At 36.9% G+C, this 24,721-nt stretch overlaps 5 protein-coding genes across 5 annotated transcripts; 4 read left to right on the top strand and 1 right to left on the bottom strand.

Annotated features, from left to right (window-relative positions):
• Window positions 1-497: 497 nt before the first annotated feature.
• On the top strand, window positions 498-2,312 carry PEX2_088770 (Clr5 domain-containing protein; the record flags this gene model as incomplete). Its single annotated transcript, XM_016746147.1, has 2 exons — window positions 498-571; window positions 635-2,312. 2 exons carry the CDS (start codon window positions 498-500, stop codon window positions 2,310-2,312), a joined length of 1,752 nt encoding a protein of 583 aa, XP_016601485.1.
• A 376-nt stretch (window positions 2,313-2,688) lies between these two features.
• PEX2_088760 (WD repeat protein) lies at window positions 2,689-5,498 on the bottom strand (the record flags this gene model as incomplete). Its single annotated transcript, XM_016746146.1, has 3 exons — window positions 2,689-4,367; window positions 4,424-5,145; window positions 5,203-5,498. 3 exons carry the CDS (start codon window positions 5,496-5,498, stop codon window positions 2,689-2,691), a joined length of 2,697 nt encoding a protein of 898 aa, XP_016601484.1.
• Window positions 5,499-5,833: 335 nt separating this feature from the next.
• PEX2_088750 (DNA-directed RNA polymerase core subunit RPB10) lies at window positions 5,834-6,224 on the top strand (the record flags this gene model as incomplete). Its single annotated transcript, XM_016746145.1, has 4 exons — window positions 5,834-5,869; window positions 5,929-5,987; window positions 6,043-6,129; window positions 6,182-6,224. 4 exons carry the CDS (start codon window positions 5,834-5,836, stop codon window positions 6,222-6,224), a joined length of 225 nt encoding a protein of 74 aa, XP_016601483.1.
• Window positions 6,225-7,733: 1,509 nt separating this feature from the next.
• On the top strand, window positions 7,734-10,007 carry PEX2_088740 (uncharacterized protein; the record flags this gene model as incomplete). The annotated part of the gene is made up of 6 exons (XM_016746144.1): window positions 7,734-7,819; window positions 7,868-8,060; window positions 8,111-8,212; window positions 8,266-8,370; window positions 8,432-8,576; window positions 8,716-10,007. 6 exons carry the CDS (start codon window positions 7,734-7,736, stop codon window positions 10,005-10,007), a joined length of 1,923 nt encoding a protein of 640 aa, XP_016601482.1.
• Window positions 10,008-11,359: 1,352 nt separating this feature from the next.
• Window positions 11,360-13,184, top strand: PEX2_088730 (Major facilitator superfamily domain, general substrate transporter; the record flags this gene model as incomplete). The annotated part of the gene is made up of 5 exons (XM_016746143.1): window positions 11,360-11,456; window positions 11,513-11,620; window positions 11,683-11,898; window positions 11,968-12,718; window positions 12,770-13,184. The coding sequence occupies 5 exons, from the start codon at window positions 11,360-11,362 to the stop codon at window positions 13,182-13,184; spliced, it is 1,587 nt and encodes a 528-aa protein (XP_016601481.1).
• Between the last annotated feature and the right edge of the window lie 11,537 nt (window positions 13,185-24,721).

Raw genomic sequence — 24,721 nt, 5'->3', positions numbered from 1 at the left:
TTTGCACCTTCATGGGGATATCGCTCAATATGAGCAGGATACACGGCGTCTGGATTGCTGTCTTTGCAACGCATGCGTTTGCCATCTCTAGGCAATCGCAGGTCGAGTGTCCTAGAGATAGGGACATGGCACTTCCGAGGGCATTTTTTTATGCATGGGAAACGAGAAATGTGGGATATGATTTCCCAATGGTACCCAACCAAATTATGAAATGAAATTCATACTATTATTCAATTGTCTGTAAATGTAAACGTCAAATGTGGTCAATGTTGTCCAGGGATATGGATATCATTGTAGTCACGTGCCAAAACTGCGCTCTCCGCGTCTTCCCCAAATTTCCCCAAAGACTACGGCGCACAGCAGCGACAACAACCGCCTGATAAGCTCCACATCCTCCAGCTCTCCCTATTTCTTTCAACAGACGCGCCTCCACGGAGGGGAGCGTCTCCTTCATCATGGTGTACGATTGGTCTGGAAAGCGGGAAATATGCTTCCAAATGTACATTCAGGAAAAGAAGGCGTTGGAGGAGATCATGGACTACATGCGAACTGCCTGTCAGTTTGCGCCAAGGTAAGTGTATATATCCTTGCTTTTTATCTATTGAACACCAATTGAATTTTGTCACTTCTCTAGCAAACGTGCCTTTCAAACTCAGTTCAAACGATGGGGCTTTCCGTCGAAACAAAATCCAGCGCACAAAAATATCGAGCTCGTCGCCCGAGTCAAACAGCTTTGGGAACGGAACACAAGCCAACGGGATATGCTTCGCATGTTGAATGATGAAGGCTTCGAGATTAAAGAGAGGGAATTAATGCGAGTGCGCGCAAAGAATCGCTGGCTGCTGCGAGTCCCCAACGGAATGAAGTCACAGTCAAATGTTGAGGAACAAGCTGTCCCACCGGAGGATGAGGGCCTACTCGCCTTGCAACAGGAAGTATACAAGGTCGAAAGCGCACTCGATGATCCACATTCTCTCCCTACACAACCAGATACTGAACGCCCAACCACCGAGTCCCCCGCTCTCTCACCAGAGGTCATCGCAAAACGCCAAGAGCGACTGGATCGCCTAAAGACCGAAAGTGCAGAACGTTGGGCATCGCGTAAACGTCGTCGTCGAACTCGAGGATGGGCCGGGCTGCCGGCTGACCCTCCGGGGCCTCCACGCTTTCCGTCGGAGACAACGATCGATGAGAGCAAGCAGTATCTCAACCTGGACAACACTATGTACCGCCAGACCAGAGACCATTTCCAGCGAATCTGCGAAGAAGCAGGCTTCATCAAGAAAACCGCAGCTGGTCCTGAGAGATGGCAAGCTGCAAAAGACAAATTGATCCAAGAATCACCACACCTCCAACAGGTGTTTAATACAGATCCCACTCAACGCGACGCAAAGGCTCTTGCCCTCGATGTTGTGTGTACCGATGTTACCAAACGAATGCGGACTCTAGAGAGACGTATGACAATCGCAGAGGCGAAGAATGCTCTGGGGATCAACCCGGAAGAAAGTCGGCAGATCCGAAATGCATTCTATGACACTTTGAAGGTGGATCACTTCACAAGCAAGTTAGAGGCCGGTGATGAACACTGGAGAGAGCTCAAAGAGCAATGGATTGCGAACTCGGAGCTACTTCAGCAAATCCTCGCGCCTGGACCAGCTGACCCAGATCACGGCAACAAACTAAAGGCTCTGGAAGTACTCTGTCGCGATGTCATGAAGAGACTTCGAGACGACCAGACGAAGCGAGATCCGGCACGTAAGAGATCCTCAGCACGTGCCGAGTCTCGAAACCCAACCCCGACAACCTCCTCTATGGGCAGCATGCTAAGCAACGAGATCAGCAATGGCATTAGTACTTTAGCCTCTCAGGCGCTGGCCAGTGCGCCCATTACGGCTACTGAGATTGGCGATATGCAAATTGACCCTTCATTACTCCAGGCTGCAAACGACCCATCCTTCTCAGCCAATCCACACCACGACGCAGGCAATGGCTTTGAATATGTGGATCCTATGCTCAGCTCCGCACTACTACATACTCCCGTCTGGTTCCAGGTTGGTTCGAAGGACCAATCGCAAGAAACAACCCAAAAGCCCTGGCTCGAAAAACTAGCCACACGAACGGTAGAAGAGCTCCGGCAATTGATCGGCGCCAGGTATCCCTATTCAATCATCACCCGAATCGAGGGCATTGACAGGGATGAGGAAGGGAATGAGATTCCATTCTCAATCGACGATGATCACGAATTGGATGCATACTTGACCCATGTCCACGAAAGGAAGGCGTTGCTTGATTTCACCTTGGGACAGATCTGAGAACTGTCTGCCCTGCTGGCAAGGCGTAGATTCGGTTTAGCTAAACAGCGTTATTACCCCCATTTTAGGATCACAAATGAAATTTGACTGTAATGAATAAGATACATCTGACGTGCAATGTTCTTTTTCCCTTGGATTGTTGAGGGAATATCAATATCCGGGATCTGTAGACTCGAGGGCGCATTACGAGATGGTCCGCACCACCAGGGCTTGTGTAGTAAAAGATAANTTTGGGGGGGGGGGGTACCTAAGGTGACCATATACATATACTACATTGTTCGCTGTTCACAATTCCAATGTTCAAAAACAGAAAATCCCTGTCAACCGCTACACCCGTGCACCAAATAAGAAACCGCCGTGCACCAAAACCATCAGCTTAGTTGGAGCCGAGGGTTTGGACCACATTCCTGAAAAGGACTCCAATAGCAGGCAAGGAGAATGATGGAGTATCACCAAATACACTAGCCAGTCCCTTGGTTTGAGCAGAGAAGTCCTCCACATCGTCAGACTGAGCAAGGAGCCTCTCCGGTCCCCGGCTGAAGAGAGTTGCCAATCCGTTGTCAATTTGGCCGGTCACATCACGAGACTGATTGTTCTGGCTCTTTTGGGAAGCCTTGTCCAGACAGCCAAGACGCTGCACAGTTGCCGCAGAATCAACGACAATGTAATCACCAGAATAAGCATCCGAGAGTAGTGCAACCGGAGAGGTCTGCAGGGTTTCCTGGAAGACTACCTCGAAGGATGGGACGTCGTAGATCTTGATTTGGAATCGAACCTTGCGTCGTTTCTTGTGTGACGAACTTGTAACAATTGCCAATGACTTCGTTCTGGCATTCACGGCAATGAGCTGCGAGTTCCCGGCAGGCGAATCCACAGAGTCTGACGACTGGATAGTCTTGACAACATCGTCGACTGTGTCCCAGACAGCTACCGAGTGAGTAGAAGCGACGATCAGATGGCTTCCCAGGAAACTTGTTGAGCAGGGGTTTCCAAGGAAAACACCGGTGCGTCGGTAGTGCACAGAGCAGTTTCGTGCATCGATCAGGAGAACTAGACCGTCATTTGCAGCCGATGTCGACGGCAGACAGACGGCTAGTACTGAGCCATCCTCGGAGAAACTCATACAAGCCGCATCGAGAGGAGAATCGTCGGTGGAATTGAGACATCCCTCCAGGTCAACAGTACCACGGCACTTCCACGTGTTCAGAGGCTGCTCTGGTTGATCTTTGGCCTTCAGCCCGCTTCGGTATTTCGCAGTTGGACACCAGAAGCGGAGAACAGAGTCGGCACCTAGGGTTGCAAACTCATGGGCACCGGGCCGAGATACCAGACCAAGTACAGCTGAGTGGTGATTCTTGGAGAAATGAGGACCGTCAACACGTGTAACCAGTTCCCATGTATCAGAGGAAGCGTCCCACTTCCAGAACTTCAAAAAGACCTCCGGGCGGAGGGTAGCAGTGGATTTAGCATTAGAAGAGCGATCTAGGGCTTCGACATCCTGAGGATGAGGGGCCCATGTATCAACCGTAGCCAGCCATTTTGCATCATGCACAATATCCAAATATTTAACATCGGGTGCGACAATTTGAGACCCTTCGGGGCTGACGCTCAAAGTAGTCGCATTGGTTCGCGCAAGGGCTTGGCGGGAGATATTGGAGTTGGCACGGATATCATATGTCTGAAGCACAGCCGCATTTGCAGGCTGAGAACCATGCTGGTTTTGAGTAAGCTGGTGAGAAGCTGGGACGGCCACAATCAATCGCTCTGGTTGCTGCGGGTGCAATTTCGCCACAACAGGTCCCTTTGAGGATTCCACAGAGCCTGACATGTCTGGGCATAACTGCAATCCTGTGATGGTAGTGAGAGGTTGCAATTCTCTCGTCGACAAGATCATGACCGAATTGTCGGCCAATTTAACCACATATGAGCTGCCGCTGGCGGAGACGACGATGTTGCAGATAGGGGAGGAAAGGTGGGGAAGGAATTGCTTCCGGCCAGTGTCCAATTGCCAGAGAACCATGACCGACTCCTGGCCACCCGAGATAATGTAGTTTCCTGATGAATGTGAGTAACCTCTATCTCGAAAAAAATGTGTATACAAGTAGACATACCGTCTTTAGACCAACGCACGGTGTTCACAGAGCCACGGTGCCAATGCAACTTCCTGGGCGAAGACCTTTTATCACTGAAATCCTTGCCGAAGAGGGTATTCAAAACATTTTGGTAAATCAGAATAGAACCACCACTTTCTCCTACCGCCAGATCGATGGATTCCGAGCCTTGGACCTGGATGTCAAAGCAAGTAGCATTGACAGGAAGGGTCGCTTCGCGCCAGGTATATTGGACAGTCTCAAGGTTTTCAAGCTCTGCGCCGGTTGTAGTGCCCATGAAGAGATGCTTGCCATCACTGGCGATAATCACTCGGCCATCCTGGGTGACCTTGATACTATTGATCTTCTGGCTGGTCTCGAGGGCGGTGGTGCCTTGGATTTTCTTGTCCCCCAGTGTGTTGATCGAAATCTGTCTTTTTCCATCCTTTGGCGAGATGATAGAGAAAGAGATAGCAGTTGTGCTTCCTTCTTTTCCCACAGAGGCTAGGCTCATTGAAACGGTTGTACAGGTGGTCTCCCAGCGTGCGATGCGCTTTCCAGAATTCCAATTCCATTTGCTGATAGAGCCCGAAGACGTGAAAATATAGAGGCTTTCCTGGTCCTCGGGGCAAATGCTGAACCCAATGATCTGCTGGCCAGCCTCCATTTGCAATGTACGTGACAGGCGAGAGGTTGAAGTTGCGAATACTTGAACGGCTGTGTCGAGTCCCACCAGGAGATATCTAGGATAGAAAAAGTCAGAATCTGTCTCACCATCGGTTGACAGGAAGAATTCTCACGCTTCATCGTCAGTCAGGATTGGATCTAGATTGTTGTAACGGCCGCCAACGGGACGTGAGAAAGACCACGGCGCGGGGTTTTTTTGCTTTGTCTCGGCATCTTGTGTCTGGACAACGCCATTGGAGCTCTCCTTCACACCGTCGGTTGGCTCGACTTTCTGCAGGCTTTGATTTTCGTTGGCTCCAGAGACTCTTCGCCTTTTGGACCGCTCTTCGTTTGATCGGGCAGGCTTCTCGGAGGCCGCATCGCTAAGCCGGGATCGTTTTTGCTGTCGTGCTGACTGATTGGCCGCCATTTTTGCAGGTGAAGCAGGGTTGAGAAAGAGAAAAAGAGACGTTCAAATGTAAGTTGGTGCGACTCAGACAATCATAGTTCTTACAAATTGGGGCACAGTTGTAAAGACTTGAGTCTGGGGATATTCATGGCAGGTTCGTCTACTTTTTTTTCCCAATGGAAAATTAAGGCGGGGATATTTGGCAGAAAAGCGCAGTTCTCCTGATTGGGTTAGATCGACCTTCAATCTTCGCGGGAAAAAAAAGTTTGGCTCAAAGCGACATCATTCACCTCTAATCGAACATTGTTTATTCATTTTCTCATTCTCCAAATCATCTCCTAGGTTGAGCCGCCGAAATGATTATCCCCGTCCGTTGTTTCTCCTGTGGCAAGGTAAGCAGCTGTTTTTGAGTCCGTGAATGTATCATCCTTTGCTAAACTCCCGATTACAGGTTGTCGGTGACCTCTGGGAGCGTTACCTGCAGCTTTTGGACGATGGTGTTCCAGACGGGTATGGTAGTCTCCAGTCTATCACATCTGTCTGTGGCTAATGAACTCTTTTACAGTGACGCTATGGACCAGCTTGGCTGCAGACGGTACTGCTGCCGGCGAATGATCATGACCCACGTTGATCTGATCGAGAAACTTCTCCGGTACGTCCCTTGTTATTTTGGGACCCTAGTGATAGTTGCTCATTTTGTACAGTTACAATTCCGCCGAGAAAGATCGCTCCAAGGCTCAAGTATAAGCCAATCAATTTCTCACACGAGTCACGAGTCAAACCTGTCATCGACTCAAGCCAAGGCTTTCCTGTCACAAAATCACACAAATACCCATTCTCCCCTACTACGGGGCCAGGGGCTAGGCCGACTTTTTACGTTCTGTCAGCCAGAAAACATTGGGGGCATATTCAAGTTTGCAAAAGAAGAAACACCAGCATCTTAAGCTTAATGACGAGGTCATTGGTTTTGGCTGGTCTCCACATTCAATTGCTGCCAGTTTTGGATTTCTCTGGGTGCAGTGAAGTGGTTTGAGATGCGACGGGTGACCCAGGCTCCACTAGAGATGGGACGAAGTTCCTCACAGGTGTTTCTTCTGGTATTTGCATTTAGGGCGGCGTTGCACTTTACACATATGGCGTCAAAGGAGGTATTTGCGTTTTGGTTATTATTATCTTCAATGAATCCACAGCTCAGCGGCTTGCACTCTGACCCACCGATAGTGAGAAAGCACCATTTGTAGCCCAACCCTACCCTGTTTTTACCCAACCGCCACTGCTTGGTTGTTTGCCCCTTTGAAAAACCACTGTTGTAGCCGATTTCTCTCGTGCATCATGGTCCTCCGTTGATTAGAAGTATAGTCGTTGCTGTTGGACATACAGAGTAGATTGATTCTCTAGCATACTGGGACATTCGGGCCATCTTCATGATCCTAGCAATGACCAGGTTGATTTTCCCTTGGAAAGTAAATATGTACAATATATATAAGGTAGATTAGTACGCTTGCACAATGTATACATTGGGTGCGTTGTTCCTAGCAGTCTAACCCGATATAAACAGATATAAACGGCAAATTCCCCGCTTGGAAACATCCGATTTGACCTCAACAGCTCGAGACCCATTCTAGATCTGTAGTAAACCCTAACGTATATTTATTCCCAGTTTCATAGGCATGCGCTGTTGGTTTCTACTGATTTTCTTATTGATCTTGGGATTAAACCAAAGGCGTCTGTGCAATCTGAAGCACAAAATCCAATTCCCAAGTTCTAAAGTTCTTAAATTCCTAAATTCCTACCCGAGGGGTCAAATAGGCGCCGTGATGAACATGCATCTCGACCTCCATCAACCACTCATATCGAGGGGAGCTGTATCATGACTATACCGCATCCAGGACAAAAGCGCTTCCATCAGTTCCAGCCAATCAGAGAGCGAAGATGCATTACAATAATAGTTATACAATTGCTTCACAGTATACAATGCCCAAGGTCTTTCTTTCTGCAATTGACCCTCAATTTGCATATGATGATACTGTCCATGTCAAATGGGGGCTCCAAATTCAGCGCCATATCTGATATACCCTCCTCCCATCCTAACCATCCGAAGTATGAAGATGTATTAAAGAAACAGATATCACGTGTAGTATGCGCTAGGTAAGCGATAAGGGACCGGGCTCAGCTCCTTCAAGTGTTGCTCCCCCCATCTTTTTTTTTCTTCCTTCACTTGAGCTTTGTTTTCTTATATCCCTTATACATTCGGCCATGGCCGTCAGGTCGCCGCTATCTGTCCTACCATACCGTGTCAACGCCACAAGCCCGGCTTACTATTCTCCACGCTCGGCTTCAATGTAAGACAATTACTGGTTGCTCTAAGAGCATCGCTGATGCGTAAACAGGTCTCTTGATGGGATCGTCGATGGGAATGAGAGTTCCCACTTCTCCGCTCCCGAGCCGATAAACAGCTTATCGGGGGCCTCGGCCAATGAGGAGGATTGCGATGATTGTGATAATTGCGACGATTCAAACGGAGATGATAGCTCTCCCGAACCTATACGTGGATCTGGGGTTCCTCCCCAACCAGAGCTTACAGTGTGTACAGTTTGCGGGGTATACATTTCGGCTCGGCTCACACTATATAGATCCAAACCGAATACCCAAATCATGTGGGAAACAACACAAGATCGGATGACGATGAAGCTCCGCAGTCGGTGATACATGCTCCGCCAGGATTTGGTGATTTTGTACGATTCCCACCAGCACTGTTGCCGTGTTGACTAATGATGAATCTACCTAGGCGCCAATGCACCCCACTCTCAAGGGCACAGAGGAGTCACAGTCGCCATCAGTCAGTTCGGATGAGCAAACCGATATAATCAATGTACCTACAAGGCCGAGAAAGGTATTTTCATCATAGGCCTCACCCGTTTATATATGACGCTAAATGAACATTATCCATACAGTTCGGCAATAGTCCAATATCGCCGCCTCCGTTGACAACATCCCTCAGTCTCGACAACGACTGTACCGAGCGAGCGACACCACGTGCACAAACAAGACATGAGTTTGAAGAATTTGAGAGACGCACTCGTTCAAGTAGCTTACAAGGTACTATAGCCGATTTCTTTCAAGTCATGCTTTGATCCATGATAGCCCTTGCTGACCCTCTTCCAAAGATATCCCTGAAGGTATAACCATGAACGCAAATGCATTTGAGCCCTAGGAAATAAAACTGATTTTTATCCAGGACTCACCAGCAAAGAGGCTGAAATCAATGCCCTAAGGGCTGCTCTCGACGAGTGCTGGACGCTATGCAATACGCTGGCCAATCTTAGTTATATCCACCGAGAACGTCTCCTCAAATCCCACAATGACGACATGCAAGAGGATGCATGGCGGTCATGTTGGAGACTTTGCCAGAAGCTTTATGACACACGGGATGACGACTACGCATCGCAAATCCATCCGACTCTTGATCTCTGTCGAGATTTCTGCCAGGCACTGTTTGAAGCCCGTATTCGCGACACTGACCTATCTGACTCGGTATTACGAGTGAGCTTTGAATTGAATAACCATCTTTACAATACTCACGACCGGAATCTTCCCGATGCCTTCCGCGAAAGAACCTTGGATTTCTATATTACCTTGTGCCATCGTCTCATGAAGCAGCGCACTCGCATCACAGAAACAGACTCACTACTGAGTGCATGTTGGACACTAGCTGAGATGCTGTTCAGCATTCGTCAGAGCAAGAGGGAGGAGAAGCCACTAGACGAAGAGTTATTGGGGTCTGCGGTTCAAGCCTGCTGGGAGCTTTGCGATCTCTTCCGCGAGGGCTGGACCCTTCATAATTTGCGCAACTCGGATCGGGGGACACCTCGGCCCAGCCAAACCACGTTCTCTCAAGCGTTCCATCAAACGTCACGGCAGTCGGAGCTGGATTTCGGTGATGACCCAATGAGCCAGCTCGGCAACCCCGAGACTCCAACTACCATATTCGAGGACACTGCAACAGCCTCACCTGACGACGCTCCCATTCCCAATATACTCGTATTGGGGTATGGGAACGGGCATAATAACCCTCATACCAAGTGGTCATCCAATGCATCCAGTATTTCGGAGCAGTCCCGGTCATCCGGTCACACGGTATCCTCGGCCAACACGGTGACCACTATCTCGGAAGATCCAAATCTTACGCGACTAAAGATTCTGATCACCAAGGCTGCCATCATTAGTGGTTATCAACGGGGCGGGAAGCAGAATCTCTCGTCTTTTGTGAAGTCACTTCCCTCGGATGCATTTGGCTCCGCGGCGTGGCAGACGTCGTTATTGAAGAATTATAGAAAGGTTGTGGCGTTTGACCCGGCTTTCAGAAGCGTTGGTCTGCAAGCCCGGGTGGGTGCCATTGATGTCGCGCATGCATGCCAGGCAATGCTGCAAAGTGGCCAGTACTCCTGGCTCCGTGACCTCTACCGGCTCGTCTTTGGGTTCCATATTGAAGAAGCGATGGGCCGCAAAGGTGTGATTATCCAAACTTAGCGTCTAAGCCCATCACGAGTCACCACATCATACCTTTATCAACGTTGACATTGAAAGTGGGGAGGTGGGGACGAGCTGTCTGGTCGCGTTCCTGCTGTGTACAGAACTGCTAGTGATTCTATATTCCTTTGTTTCGGGGGTTTTTCGTTGGAGTTTGGGCTTGTGTTATCCCTACGTCCATAGCTCTGGGTGGAATATCAATCTTCTTTTTTTTCAGCCTCTTTTACCAAAGTATTATTATTATTTTATATATATATATATACATATATATACATCCTCATCAAATATTAATATTTTGCCAAGATCTTAGAGATGTAACATCGCATTTAATTTAATTTCACATGATTACTCCACCCTCATCCCACAATGAACTAAGATTCCCGGGTAAAAAAGCCCGGGGAAATGAAGGTTGTGATTGAAGATCCGGGGATCTATCAAATAACAGTCCCCGAAGGATATAAAAAAATGGGTACACTGCTACAATAAATATGGGGAATATGAAGAGTATATAGAAATCATTTTCAGGGTTAAAGGAATTGAAAGAGAATGTTCTTTGAAGCCTGCGGAAACCTACCGTTTAAAAAAAGCATGGCGCATCAAGCCACTCGAATCTCTCACCTGACCTTTTTTTTTTGTGGGGATGAACTGGGCAAACTGGGAAAACGGGGCGAATGAGGCTGGATTAAGGACCTCGGAGGTGTTGTGTCTCTCACGTGTGTCTCACGTGTCAGTAGAATGGAAGAAGTCTAGAAGGAAATATAATCTGCATAGGAATACATAGTTAGAAACGATAGAAGCAGAACAGGACCGATTCTATAGATACTGCTATATAGATATGTACAAGTTCCCTATACATGTAAATGTTTTATTGCTAAGCCAAAAAAAAGGGGAAAGAAAAAATGATTTCATTCTCAGCCAAGGACTTGCTAATATCCTTGGATTAACCTTACTTAGGCTTACTTAGTCTTAGTCTTAGTCCTGGAGGTATACCTATGTACCTACCTACAGGTAAGAGTATATAAACATGCAGGTGAGATCGCTGATTTGTGAATTTTGCTCCACTTTCCTCTGGCCTACAACTGCCCTTGGCTTTTGACCTCTTGTCTTCTTTTTCTTTCTCTTTTTCTCTTTTACCCCTTTTCCTAATCCCAGTCTCCACCATGAAGAACCTCCAGGTACTGTGGGGAGACACACGGCGTAGTCCGAGGCACGCTGGTGTCTCATGCGGAGAGCCATGTGTATATAAGGATCTCTCCCCTTTGGGCTGTTCCTCCCTTTTCCTTCCATACCTGGACAACATCTATTCATAGATGACTATCTAGCTCCCGATCTTTGAGCCACCTTGAACCATTATGGTTGTTCCCACCTTCGCTGGCATGTCTGGCAGGCTCTTGTCGCGTGCAGTCACCACCACTGCAACAATGGGTTTCCTACTATTCGGTTATGATCGTATGTGCTGTTATCCAGACCTAGGTATAGTCATATGCTAATAAGATCTGCTGTAGAGGGCGTGATGAGTAGTATTATTGACGCTCCGGACTTCACTGATATCCTGACCGAGTTGAGAGGCAATGCGACTATGCAGGGTACCGTCACCGCTCTTTATGAAATTGGTAAGTCCCTTCAAAGATTAGTCTGAGTCTTGGTTTTCAGGTTGATTCTAAAATCACCCTAGGCTGTCTTTTTGGTGCCATCTTCATGCTCGTCTGGGGTGATTGGCTTGGTCGTCGCAGGGGTATCATCAGCGGTGCTATCATCATGATCCTCGGTGTTGTTGTACAGGTGACTTCCTATGCTGGCAAGCAGCCTCTCGCACAGTTTACCATCGGACGTATAATCACTGGTGTGGGCAACGGAATGAACACTTCCACCATTCCTACATACCAGGCCGGTAAGTATTCAATGAATTGGCATAGGATCTCATTGACACACAGAGTCAGACTACTAACTTTGAAGTTAGAGTGCTCTCGTACTTCAAACCGTGGTCTTCTTATCTGTATCGAGGGTGGTACCATTGCCTTTGGTACACTGATTGCTTATTGGATTGATTTCGGTGCATCCTACGGCCCCCCTGATGTGATTTGGCGTTTTCCTATTGCCTTCCAGTGTGTGTTTGGCTTATTTATTATCGTCGGTATGAGCCTTCTACCCGAGTCGCCGCGCTGGCTGTTCACGCGTGAACGCTACGAGGAAGGTGAGAAGGTTATTGCTGCACTCCTGGGCGCCGAACCAGACTCCTACGAGGTGACCCTACAAAAGAACATCATCATGGATTCTATCCGTGCCCCTGGTCAGATGGGGAAGACCACCCCAATGTCCGCCATCTTCACCGGTGGCAAGACTCAGCACTTCCGACGTATGCTCCTCGGAGTCTCGTCCCAGCTCATGCAACAGATTGGTGGCTGCAATGCTGTTATCTACTATTTGCCTATCCTCTTTAGAGACTCAATCAAGCTGGAGGGAAAGCTTCCATCTATTCTCGGTGGAGTCAACATGATTGTATACTCTATCTTTGCTACTGCTTCTTGGTTTTTGATTGAACGAGTCGGTCGTCGCAAGCTTTTTCTCTACGGTACTATTGGCCAGATGGTCTCGATGCTCATCACCTTCGCTTGCTTGGTTCCGGACAAGTCGGGCCCAGCTAAGGGTGCTGCTTTCGGTCTTTTTATCTACATTGCTAGCTTTGGTGCTACTTGGTTGCCATTGCCCTGGTGTGTTCTGGGCCCAACCTTGAAATCGATCTGATACTGATACATTCCTAGGTTGTACCCGGCTGAGATCAGTCCAATCAAAACCCGTGCCAAAGCTAATGCGCTCTCGACATGTTCCAATTGGCTTTTCAACTTTTTGATTGTTATGGTGACTCCAATCATGATTGAAAAGATTAAATGGGGAACATATCTCTTCTTTGCGGCGATGAATGCCTGCTTCTTGCCCATTATCTACTTTTTTTATCCCGAGACTGCCCGGCGTTCTCTGGAGGAGATCGACCTGATCTTTGCGAAAGGATTCTCAGAAAATATCAGCTACGTGCGCGCTGCACATGAGCTACCCTACCTTTCTGACGAGGATATTGAGCGTGTCGCTATTCAGTATGGATTTGGTTCTGCCGATGAGATGAAGCCCGGTGACATTAGTGACAGCGCTGGGAATACCTCGCATCTTGAGACTGCTTAATTTGTGGGCGTAGTGGACGGATCTGTCTTTGGCAGGGCCTGTGGCAAACTTTGTGCGGTAGAATGTCCTGATGTTTTGTCTTAGATTGTAAAGAAAGATTCCTTTGGGATTGAGAGAGGGACTGGAGGATACTACCATGTCAGATACTCTGGTGAAAATCTCTGAATGCATGGAGCAGAGAAAACCATCTACAGGCATAAACTAAACTAAAGGACTAGGTAGGATTCTGTAAGGATCGCATGGTTTTTATTAGGTAGTACTAATTACTAGCTAAATGCAGAATATATGACAAAAGTCCACTATTTGAAAAGTTTATGGATAGTGTCGAAGATCAGGAACAACTCTTTTTGCTCAGATCTAAAATTTTGAAATATCTCGCCAACCAAGGGACGTACAGGTCCCAAAATTTGTTCAAACTCTATCTAACTTCCGGCTCTATCTCTTAATCCTAAATTTATAGGCATTAAGAGATAGTTGGTGCCGGTAGTAGAAGAAAACCGGATTCACCCCCTGAAACTAAGTTTTTAAGGGCGCCTAAATAACCACAGAAACACTTCGGAACTATAAACGAACTCGCTTATAGGGCCAGAGAGGTACTAAATATAATAAAAAACGATAGTATATGTAAGGTTTATATTATTAACTTTATTAAGGCTATTAAATAGTACGTACTAAACCCTATAAAGAGGGATAAACTATAGGTCTAGGTTATAGAAAAGTAGACTTCGGCATAACCCATTCTAACCCGGACCCAACCCAACCTAACCTAACCTAAAGTGGGTTTTAGGTCTATTGCTTCGACCTAATAATAGGTTTTGGGTTATAACTAATAACCTAAAACCTATTAGGTAACCCATTAGGGCCCTAATTTAGTATAAACAAAATAAACCAAAAATTTATATGGTTAAAATTTAAATATTTAAATATATATATATCTAGTATAGTAACTTAATTTTAAAATAAAAATAAATTTATATAAAAAGCATTTTATACTATTAAAAAATTATATTTAAAAATACTAAGACTTAGATTTTATAAATTTTATAAATTTTTATATAAAAATAGGTTTAAATAGGTTATTATTAGGTTATTAGGTTTAACCTATTAGGTTTTAGGTTAGGTTGGGTTATAGAGGGTAGAACCTAAAACCTAATAACCTAATAATAACCTATTTAAACCTATTTTTATATAAAAGATAGGTCTTAGCGTTTATAATAATACTAAGTTATTTAAATAAATTACTATTTTTTATAGCTATTCTAGTTTATTTATTAAATATTACTATATTATTATAATATTAAGTTAGAAAATTTATACAATTACCCTAAATTTAAAGCTAATAGGCTTTATATTATATTAATTACTAATAAAAATTTATATTAATTATAGTATAGTTATATTCTTTTAATTTAAATATTTATTAACTATAGACTATTAAAAATATATATTTATAGTAGAGGGGAGTATATATATATTATAAGATAACTATAAATATAAATAGAAATATCTTATTTTTATTTAATTTTATATATAATTAATATTATATTAAAGCTATATTTCTCTTCTCTTATATTTTCTAACTATAGTTAGAAAATTACTTTTAGGAGGTAGGTATATATATTATTATTTCTAATTATAGTTAGAAAATCATTTCTAGGAGGTAAGTATATATATTATTATTTCTAACTATAATTAGAAAAGCCCTTTTAGGGGGGTAGATATATATATTATTATCTCTAATTATAATTAGAAAAGCTTTTCTAAGAAGGTAAATAAAATATCTTTAAAGGATCTTTTAAAGGAATAAGTTATAAATAAGTCTTCTTAGGTTTTAGTAGGTTATAAATAGGTTCTTTTAAGTTTTAATAAATTATAAATAGGTTCTTTTAGGTTAGACTTATTTAAATAGAGCTTATATAGCTAATTAAATAATATTATAGCTTATATCTTTTAATCTATCTACTTTATTATAGGATTAAGGTATTTACTATTTATATACCTTTCTTTTATAAGTATATACTCTCTCTACTTTTCCCTCTTATCTTTATAATATTTCCCTTTTTAGTTATAATATCTTAAAGCTAGTATTCTAACTTTTTACCTACTGTTTATAATATAGATATAGATAACCTTAGCTATCTTATACCCTCTTTTTAAATTCTAACCTTATCTAGTAGTTAGCTTATAATTAAGCCTTTTAATACTATTAATATTAACTTCCTTTAGCCTTTTAACCTTCTACTAATTCTATACTCTTTTACTTATATTAGCTTTAATTAAAGAAAGATATATATACTTTATAATAATATAGTATATAAAAAATAGGTTAAGTAATAATTATAAATTAACTATAAGTAGAAAAGTAAGATTTCTTAAGATTTAAATTATAATTTAAATATATAAAGTAACTTTAACTAAGTTATTTATATTAAAGATAGTATATTAAAGGTAATATATAAGCGCTATTTAAAGATCTAAAGTATCCTTATTCTCTATTACTTAATAAAAAGGATTATTATAGTATATTAATAATATTAAAATATTTAAAGATAGTAAACTATTATAAAGTTTAATAAAGAGGAAAAAGAGAAATTACCTAATTCTTTTAAAAAGTAATATTTTCTTATCTCTTTATTTAGCTATCTAATTTCCCTAATACTTTTAGATATATAGAATTATAGCTTACTAAAGGCTCCTTTTTTATAATTAGTATAAAAAAAGTATTTTTTTTAATTTCTTACCTTTAATTAACTTCTATTCTACTTTATTAAATATCTAATATTTTATAAGCTATTCTAATTAGCCTATTTTATACTATCTCTTCTTTTAATACCTTCTACTATTATAATATATTATTATTTATATAATATAATTATAAAATAATAGAAATCTATCTTTTAAATATTACTTAATAATATAAAAATCTTAATTATATTAGATTATTAGATTTCTTTATATAATTAGATATTTATAACTATTATTAGCTATTTTATTAATAGTAATTAAGTATATTAAAAGGTTCTTCTTAGATTTAAACTACTTTATAACTCTTATACTAGTTTAAATCTAAATAATATACTTTTTAAAATTCTAGTTAAATATAAGATCTAAGATTAAATATTTAAAGTTATAATTAAGGCTATTTAATAAATACTCTTTAGTAATATAATAGTAATCTAAATACCCTATCTTCTTATATTATCTAGCTTTATTTAAACTAACTTTTTAATTATTTAAAAGCTATCTCTCTGAATAAGAATATAGAAATAAAATAAACTAACTAAAAGTTATCTATAATAAAGATAAATACTTAATATTAAATATAGAGGATCTTATATATTTTAAATAAAGTCTATTATCTTACTATATATATCTATATAAGTCTATAATATTAAGTAGCCTTTCTTTAACTTTAAAAAAAGGGATATTAACTTATTCTAATTTAGAATATAAAGATTTAGTAGAATTCTACCTTCTTAATATTTTATTATATAAAAAGATTATATAGTTTCTTTTAGCCCTTTTATAAAGAATATAATTATAAAGAGATATTATTTAATATTTAAGAATAGTATTAAATTAACTATCTTCTATAAATTACTTAACTATTCTTTAACTATATAATAGAGCTTTTAAAGATAAAGGAGGTTATTATATATCTTATCTTTAAGATTTATAATACCCTTTTTAATTACTTTTTTTAAAATAAAGGTACTACTTAAATATAAATATATTTTATAGAAATTAGATATATTTAAAATACTTATAGTTAGTTACTTAAAACTTAATAAATACTATTCTTAAATTAATAATCTTAAAGGATATATCTATATAATTAAAATAATACTAATATTAATAGTAGATTTTAGTTCTTTTTATCTAATAATTAAAAGCTTTACTAATATAATACTTATTATAAATTATTTTAAAAATTATTAATTCTATATTAAAAGTACTTTATAATAAATTAAAGATTAATTAATACTTTAATAATAGTATTATTTAGTTCTAGATTAAATATAATATTAAAGAGTAATAAGATATTTATAAAACTAGTTAATAATAAGATAACTTAATATCTTAATAGTAATATATTTATAATCTATTTCTTCTTTATATAAGATAATACTAATATATTTATATTACTAGATCTAATTAATATTAAACCTTTTTAATTCTAATAAGAGAATTAATCTTATTTTTTTATAATTATATTATTTATTTATATTATTCTCTCTATCTTAATAACTAATACTAATATTAAATAGCTCTTTAATACTACTTAGGATATTTATTACTACTACTATAGTTATCTAAAATCTAAAATAATTAAAAAGCTTATATTATTTCTATATATAATATTATTTAATATTAAAAATACTAAAGTAAAGTAGCTTAAGTAGTTCTTTATATTAGCTAAGATTAAATTAGTAAAAGAGTAAAATAATAAATATATAAAGGATACTAAGCTTAACCTAATTAGTAATAATAAAGAGGAAGAAGGAGTAGATAATAGACTATAAAAGATATCTCCTTATTTAATAGATATAGATATAGAGATAATAGAGCTAGAGTTACTAGAGATTATAGCTTAGAGATAGGCCTTAAAAAGGAAGTATAAGAGTAAGGTAGATAAGGATTTAAAGTAATATTAGAGAAATATATCCTAGTTTAATTATTTAATTTATTCTCTATTTTTTCTAGAAGAGCGCTGTAAGTAAAATACTTAATATTATAAGTAAAAAATATATTAATTATATAGTTATATACTAGAAGTCTATTTATCTAATTTATACTATATTAGGGCCCTAATAGGTTACCTAATAGGTTAAAGTAATAGACCTAAAACCTATTTTAGATTAGGTTAGGTTAGGTTAGGTCTAGGTTAGAGTGGGTTATGCCGAAGTCTAGTATAGAGCTACTATAAAAGTATACTAATAGCTAGCTAAAATCGTTTGGCTTAGTAGTATATATTTAAAAGCTAATATAGGGGGTTATTATATATAGGATTAATATAAAGATAATAGTACTAATACTAGAGTTAATAAAGGGGATAGTAAAAGAGCTTATCTAGTAGAATAGTTATTCCTAGGGTAAATTAGGGGATAACTAGAAGTAGACTACGACATCGCCTGTCCATAGGCACCTAAGAGGTACCCATTGCCCGTCCATGGTAGGCATTAGGCTATTTAGATTTTCGAGTACCCGTCCATAACACCCAAGGCCCACAGGCATACCCACAGCGGGCATACCCACAATACCCACTATTATATAAAGTTATCTTAAATATATATAAAAATTAGATATATAGTAAATTATAGTATATATATTTATATATATCTTATTAAAAATCCGGAATTATGATTATAAATATGTAAAAAATATAAATTTAGTTAAAATATTTTAAAATCTGTCAATAAAAATCACGTGTTACGCTAATTTTACCTACTAAAAAGGCCCACGGGCGCCCACAGTGTCTGTAGATAATAGGCCCTAAGGGTAGGGCCCGTCCATGGGCGATGTCGCAGTCTAACTAGAAGGTTAAAATCTTATATCTTAACTAGCTAATTAAGCTAGGTAAGCGCTAGAAAGGCTCTATTATTATTAAGTTTACTAATTTAGTAACTATAAATTAGGTAACTATATAAGGAATACTCTAATAGTACTAAGTATACTAAATAACTTACTTTTATTAGGAAGGCTACTTAAAACTATACCTTAAATATTAAAAACTAGGATATATATACTTATAGTATCTTAATAAGTAGTAGTATAGCTACTATATAAAAGGATACCTAACCTAAGAGTATTCTTCTAAGTAAGGTAATACCGCTATTAAAATTAAATATACTAACTATAGTATAGGCTATAAGCTAATAAGTGATACCTATAAAGTAAGAATAGTAGTAAAGGAAGAGGTAAGACTAGTATTAGCTAATAGCCCTTTTTACTATTATATCCCACTCTACTTCTAGCAGAGAGAGACTATAAAGAGTAATACTACTACCTCCTAATCCTAAGAATAGGGACTTAATACTTTAATTTATATACTATAGTAGATATTAATATAATAGGTATTAAACCTAATAGTTATTATATTATATTTAATAGATAATATAATAAAATAAGTAATAGTAGTATTATAATAGATAGTTATAGAACTAAACCCTAACTAGATCCTAATCCCTATATTAAGCGAGATATAAAGGATATATATAAATATTAATATAGAGAGGCTAGTAAGATAAATCTAGTAAAAGGAATCAGGTCTTACTATAAGAATAAGATTAAGAATATTAGAAGATAATAATCTACCTACTATACTAAAGGAGCTTACTAAATCTACTATAGCAGTAAACTAGTTAACCTACTTACTTTAGTCCTAAAACTAGGTATTAGTTAGATAAATTACTAAACTAGGAGATATTATAGAAGACTAGGATAGAGAGTAGTTACTAAGTATTATTATAAGGATAGTATACTAATATTAGCTTATAAAGTCTAAAGCCGCTAAAGCTAATAATAATATAGAAGAAGAATTCTATAATATATCAGAGTATAGTAATAATTAGACCTAGCAGTGACCCACGGGTAACCCTTACGACCCTTAAACCACCCCGCCACTAGGGCGGTTCGAGGGTCTAACCTTCCGACCCTAAGGGTAGTCTACCTAGAGGTTAGACCCTTAGAGGGTTATTAAACGAGATAAATAGGTAAATCTTATAATATATATTATTTATATAGATTTACCCTATATTTTTAAGTATCCTAATTATATATCTAAAGTTCTTTAATATTAATTTTTAGTAATATATTATTATAAAAACTTATATTATATTCTTAAACCTAGTTCCTATCTACTAGAGTACTATATATCTATTAAGCCTTTTTAAAACCTTCTAAACTCTTCTAAATAATTAAAAGAGAGAAATTTTACCCTTTTTATTTATACTATCTTTAGTATTAGATTATATCTTATTACCTTTATTTAATAAGCTACTTCTTTATCTCCTTCTAAATATAATATTAAGTAATAGTTATAAAATAGATAGTAACTAACTTTCTTTAACTATATCTTTTTTAATATTACTAATTAGTTTAAATAAGGTAGTAACTATACTACTTATCTTTATTAAAGCTATAATCTCTTAGAAAAATAGGTACTCTTAAAGAATTAACTACTAATTCTCTTATAGATTAAACCTTATTATATATATAAATATTATAATATCCTAGATTATCTTTAGCTTTAATAAACCTTACTAATAATAATAAATATTTTATATAAAGTTAAATAGTTATTTTATATCTATATTAATAGCTAGGATAGATATAATATTATAGGTAATACTTATAAAAATTAGCTATTTATATTAGTTTTCTTTTTAGAATATATAAGGTAATATATACTATAAAACTAGATATTTATTAATATTAGTTAGATATAAAGGATAAGGATAGATTATTAGACTTATTAAAATTAAGATATTAAGTTAGCTTATCCTTTTATAAAATAATAGATTATTAAGAGTTATTTAACTCTAATATAGATTTAAACTTAGGTATTCTAACCTTAGATAATATCACAATCTGAGAGATAATAATTGTAGTTCTACTATTATTAATTGCTCTCTGAGAAAGGATAAGCGAGGAAGGTCGATGTTTGCTAGGTTTATATTAAGTCCTTATAAGGGAAGACTAATCCTTAACCCTTCTTCCTTTCTCCTTTCCCTCTCTATACTTAGTATTCTTATTGAAATATACTTTTTAAATTAAGAACTAGCTAGTAATATAATACTAAGTACTACTTTTATTTTCTAATAAAGTAGTATAACTATATAGACTATTATTATAATTAGTCTTAGTCCTACTTTACCCTACTTTTATTCCTTGATATTATATAGCTAAGACTAGACCTGGTAGTAACCCTCCGGGTGGTCCATGATCTTGGACCCTCCACTAGACCTTGACAAGTCCCGCAGTACCTGGCCAATTTTGGTACTGCGATATGGTGCTGCGAGGTGCTGCGGGACTAAGCTAATTTTGGTACTGTTATATGGTACTGCGGCACTAGGTACTATAGTACTGTTGTAGTACTAGTTTTAGTGCTACGCTAGTATAATTCTGCTAAGGATTACCTAAAATAGATAGATAAAATGCTAACTTATTTTAATAAATTACTATTTTTTACTTATATATTAGTATTAGGAGGTAGTTATAGTTACTTACTACTAATATTTGTATTAACTTACGTTTAAAAAAATAGATAAGAAGTTTTAAGTACTATATAAATATAGATTTAAAGTAAAATCAGCCTAAAATAGTATAGAATTAGTAGTTAATATTATATAGATAAGAATATATTAGTATTATATATCTATATATATATTTACTTTATATATATACCTTCTAGTTTATACCTTATAGTTTTAATTTTATTTTTCTATAGTAAAAGCCTATATTTTACCCTTTTTTAAAATTAAATAGTACTATAACTAGATAAATTACCCTATATATTATTTTAATCTTTATAATTAATATATTTATATAAGTATTATATAATAACTTAATATATTATCTACTTTTCTAACTAAGGTTAGAAAAGTAGATATTAGGTAGTTATATAGAATAAGGGGATAATATAGATCCTAAAATATATTATATTATAATACTATATCCTAGTACTATAGGAGTATTATAATATTATAGTAAGGCTATTATAGGAGTTAGAGGTAAATAGCTAATAGATATTAAGATTTAGCTTTATAATCTATCTACTACTATACTAATATAAGGTATACTCTCTTTATTTATTATTAGTTATATTAGTTATAGATTTTATCTAGGTAGACTATTTATACTTTTTATTTCCCCCTTTATTTTATATTATATATCTATATATACTATTTACCCTTAACCTTTAATATATTATATTTTAGATAGTACTTTAAGGCTAGCCTTTCTTTATAAGTATCTTTATTATAAATTAGATATTTAGACTACCTTATTAACTATAACTTTCTTTTATATAATTTAATATATAATCCCTTTATTCCTAACTAATTAATTAGCTAATAAATATTAAATCCCTAAATCCCTTTAATCTTTAATATTCTAGAGTTTTAAGCTCTATATACTATTATTACTTTAATAACCTTTAAATAAATTAGCCTTAAAGCTAAGAAGCTTTAAATATATTATATAAAGATAAATAAAATATAATTTATTAAGTAATAGTAATATACTATATATACCTAATAAACTACTTTATAATATAAAGTAAACTTTAAAGCGAATTATATATTACTATATTAGGAGTACTTTAACTAGGTTATATACTATTAGACTAGATAGCTAATAGTATTTTATTAATAATATAGAAAGGTAATTCTTTATCTATTATAGTCTAGAGGTCTTTACTTATTAAAAAAGTACTATAAGAGAAAGACCTATTAGTAAGGTAGAAGGAGTTCTTCTTTTTAATAGATATTAAAGTAATTACTATAATTTATAGTAATATATCTTATTATCTCTTAAAATAAACTATATATTAATTTAATATATCTTAGTCTAAGTATCTTTTAAAGTAGAAGACTACTTTTAATATTAAGGATTAGGAATAAACTTAAATTAATTTAATTATAATATATTAGCTCCCTTTTTAGTTCCTTAGAAGGCTAAAAATATTTAAATTTATTTAATTTACTTACTCTATAAAAACTTAAAGTAACCCTAACCGCCTAGATTATATAATCCTAAGAGGAGTATATCCTTATATAGGGTAGGATATACTTAGAGGGGTTAATCTACCCCTAGGTATAGGATATACCCTAGGAGTACTAGTGACCCTAGGAAGCGAAGGATATATAAGGACACTCTCTTATATACTTAGTTTAGTTCTTTATCTTTAATTATATATTATTACTTATATTTACTATATAACCTTATTAACTCACTTACTATATTATTACTTAATAATACCTATAAGCAGACTAATACTATAGTATAGATCTACTTAGCGCTCTACCTAGCATCGTTCCCTAATACCCTTAAAAGGACTTAGGCTAGATAAGACTGTGCGTAGTAATAGCTCGGTTAAGAGACAGATTATTGATATTAGAGGACCAGCACAGGCAAGTATAACGAGGAAAGCTTCTAACATAACTGTGACCAGTTAGGCAGTGCGTAATAATATATAGGGGTAAGGATTATCCTTATTATATAAAGATACCTATAAGCCTTCTTAGTATCCTTATAATAAGTTATAAACTTCTATTCTCTAGCCTTTAGAGTATAAAGTATTACCTTTTTCTAAAGAACCTTCTTCTAATATAGGTATTTCTAAGAGTTTTTAAAATATCTAAATAGTCTATTATATATCTTAAATATATAATAAATAGTAATATCTGTCGGAAATCACCGGTAGAGCAATGTATGTTCAAAATGACAGATGTGTATGACTCTAACTAACTAAAATGACAAGAATCCCCTATTTGACAATTTACTGGGGTATAACTGACTAAGCTTAATATGTAATTTGTATAGGGCCTACTATTATAGCGGTCTATATATTTTCCGAGGTATTGAATACTCGGGTTCCCAGTCATATATTGTAATATAGCTTTCGACATACCCCCTAGTTTTTAAAGGTATTCACAGCTTTTAATAACTGCCTTTTCTCTTAATTTCAGGATGATTTTCATCTTCTAATTCCTCTATTTCTCTATAGTTGGTAGGATTAGCCTCTATTTTCTTAGTTAATCCGCTTACTAATATCTCTTATCTTAAGGAGGACTTGAAATAGGTATTACTTTTACTTTAGTAAGCTCTTTGTGAGGCTATCTGCCGGTATATCGGCAGTTAGAATCTAATTAATATAGACTTAACCTTTACTAACCTCCTATTTTATCTAGTATCGGTTAATATCTATATATTATAGCTTCGTATATATCGCCGCTCCCTCCTTTATTAATAAATCGACGGTTTACTAGTTATTGTATATTATAGAGAGTAGATAGTTAGGTTTAAAACCTAAGGATTTAAGGACTTAGCGCTATTACTAGACGGTTTTACCTACTTCTACTAATATAAGGAGTTCTGCTTCTATAGTAGATATAGTAATAGTCTTTTATTTTATTGCCTTTTAGTCTATAGGGCCTCTGTATAGCTTACAGAGGTAACCTTTAGAACTCTTTCTATTGTGGTTATCTCCGAACGAAGCGTTACTTATAAATTTAATAGATTTCGCTATAATAGTAAGGCCTATTTCAGTTATTATATAGTTTCTGATTTTATACTTAATAGCCTAAAACCTAGTTTTATATAGGTATTAGATAATCTAATCTATAGTATTAATATATTTAGGACCAGGATTTATTAGGAATTTAGCTACTTTAAAGGTTACTTTTATAATATCTAGTCTTATAATAGTAGTAGTATACTAAGTAGATCCTACTTTAGCCTAGAAACCATAAATCTAACTTAGTATAGCTACTCTATTATAAGGGACTAGAGGTTTAATTCCTAGTAGTAATCCT

This window comes from Penicillium expansum (genome assembly GCF_000769745.1).
Source record: "Penicillium expansum strain MD-8 chromosome Unknown contig296, whole genome shotgun sequence".
In the NCBI taxonomy this organism is placed as follows: Eukaryota; Fungi; Ascomycota; class Eurotiomycetes; order Eurotiales; family Aspergillaceae; genus Penicillium; species Penicillium expansum.
The sequence above is the reverse complement of the archived record's forward strand: the minus strand, read 5'-3'. Positions and strand labels throughout refer to the sequence as shown.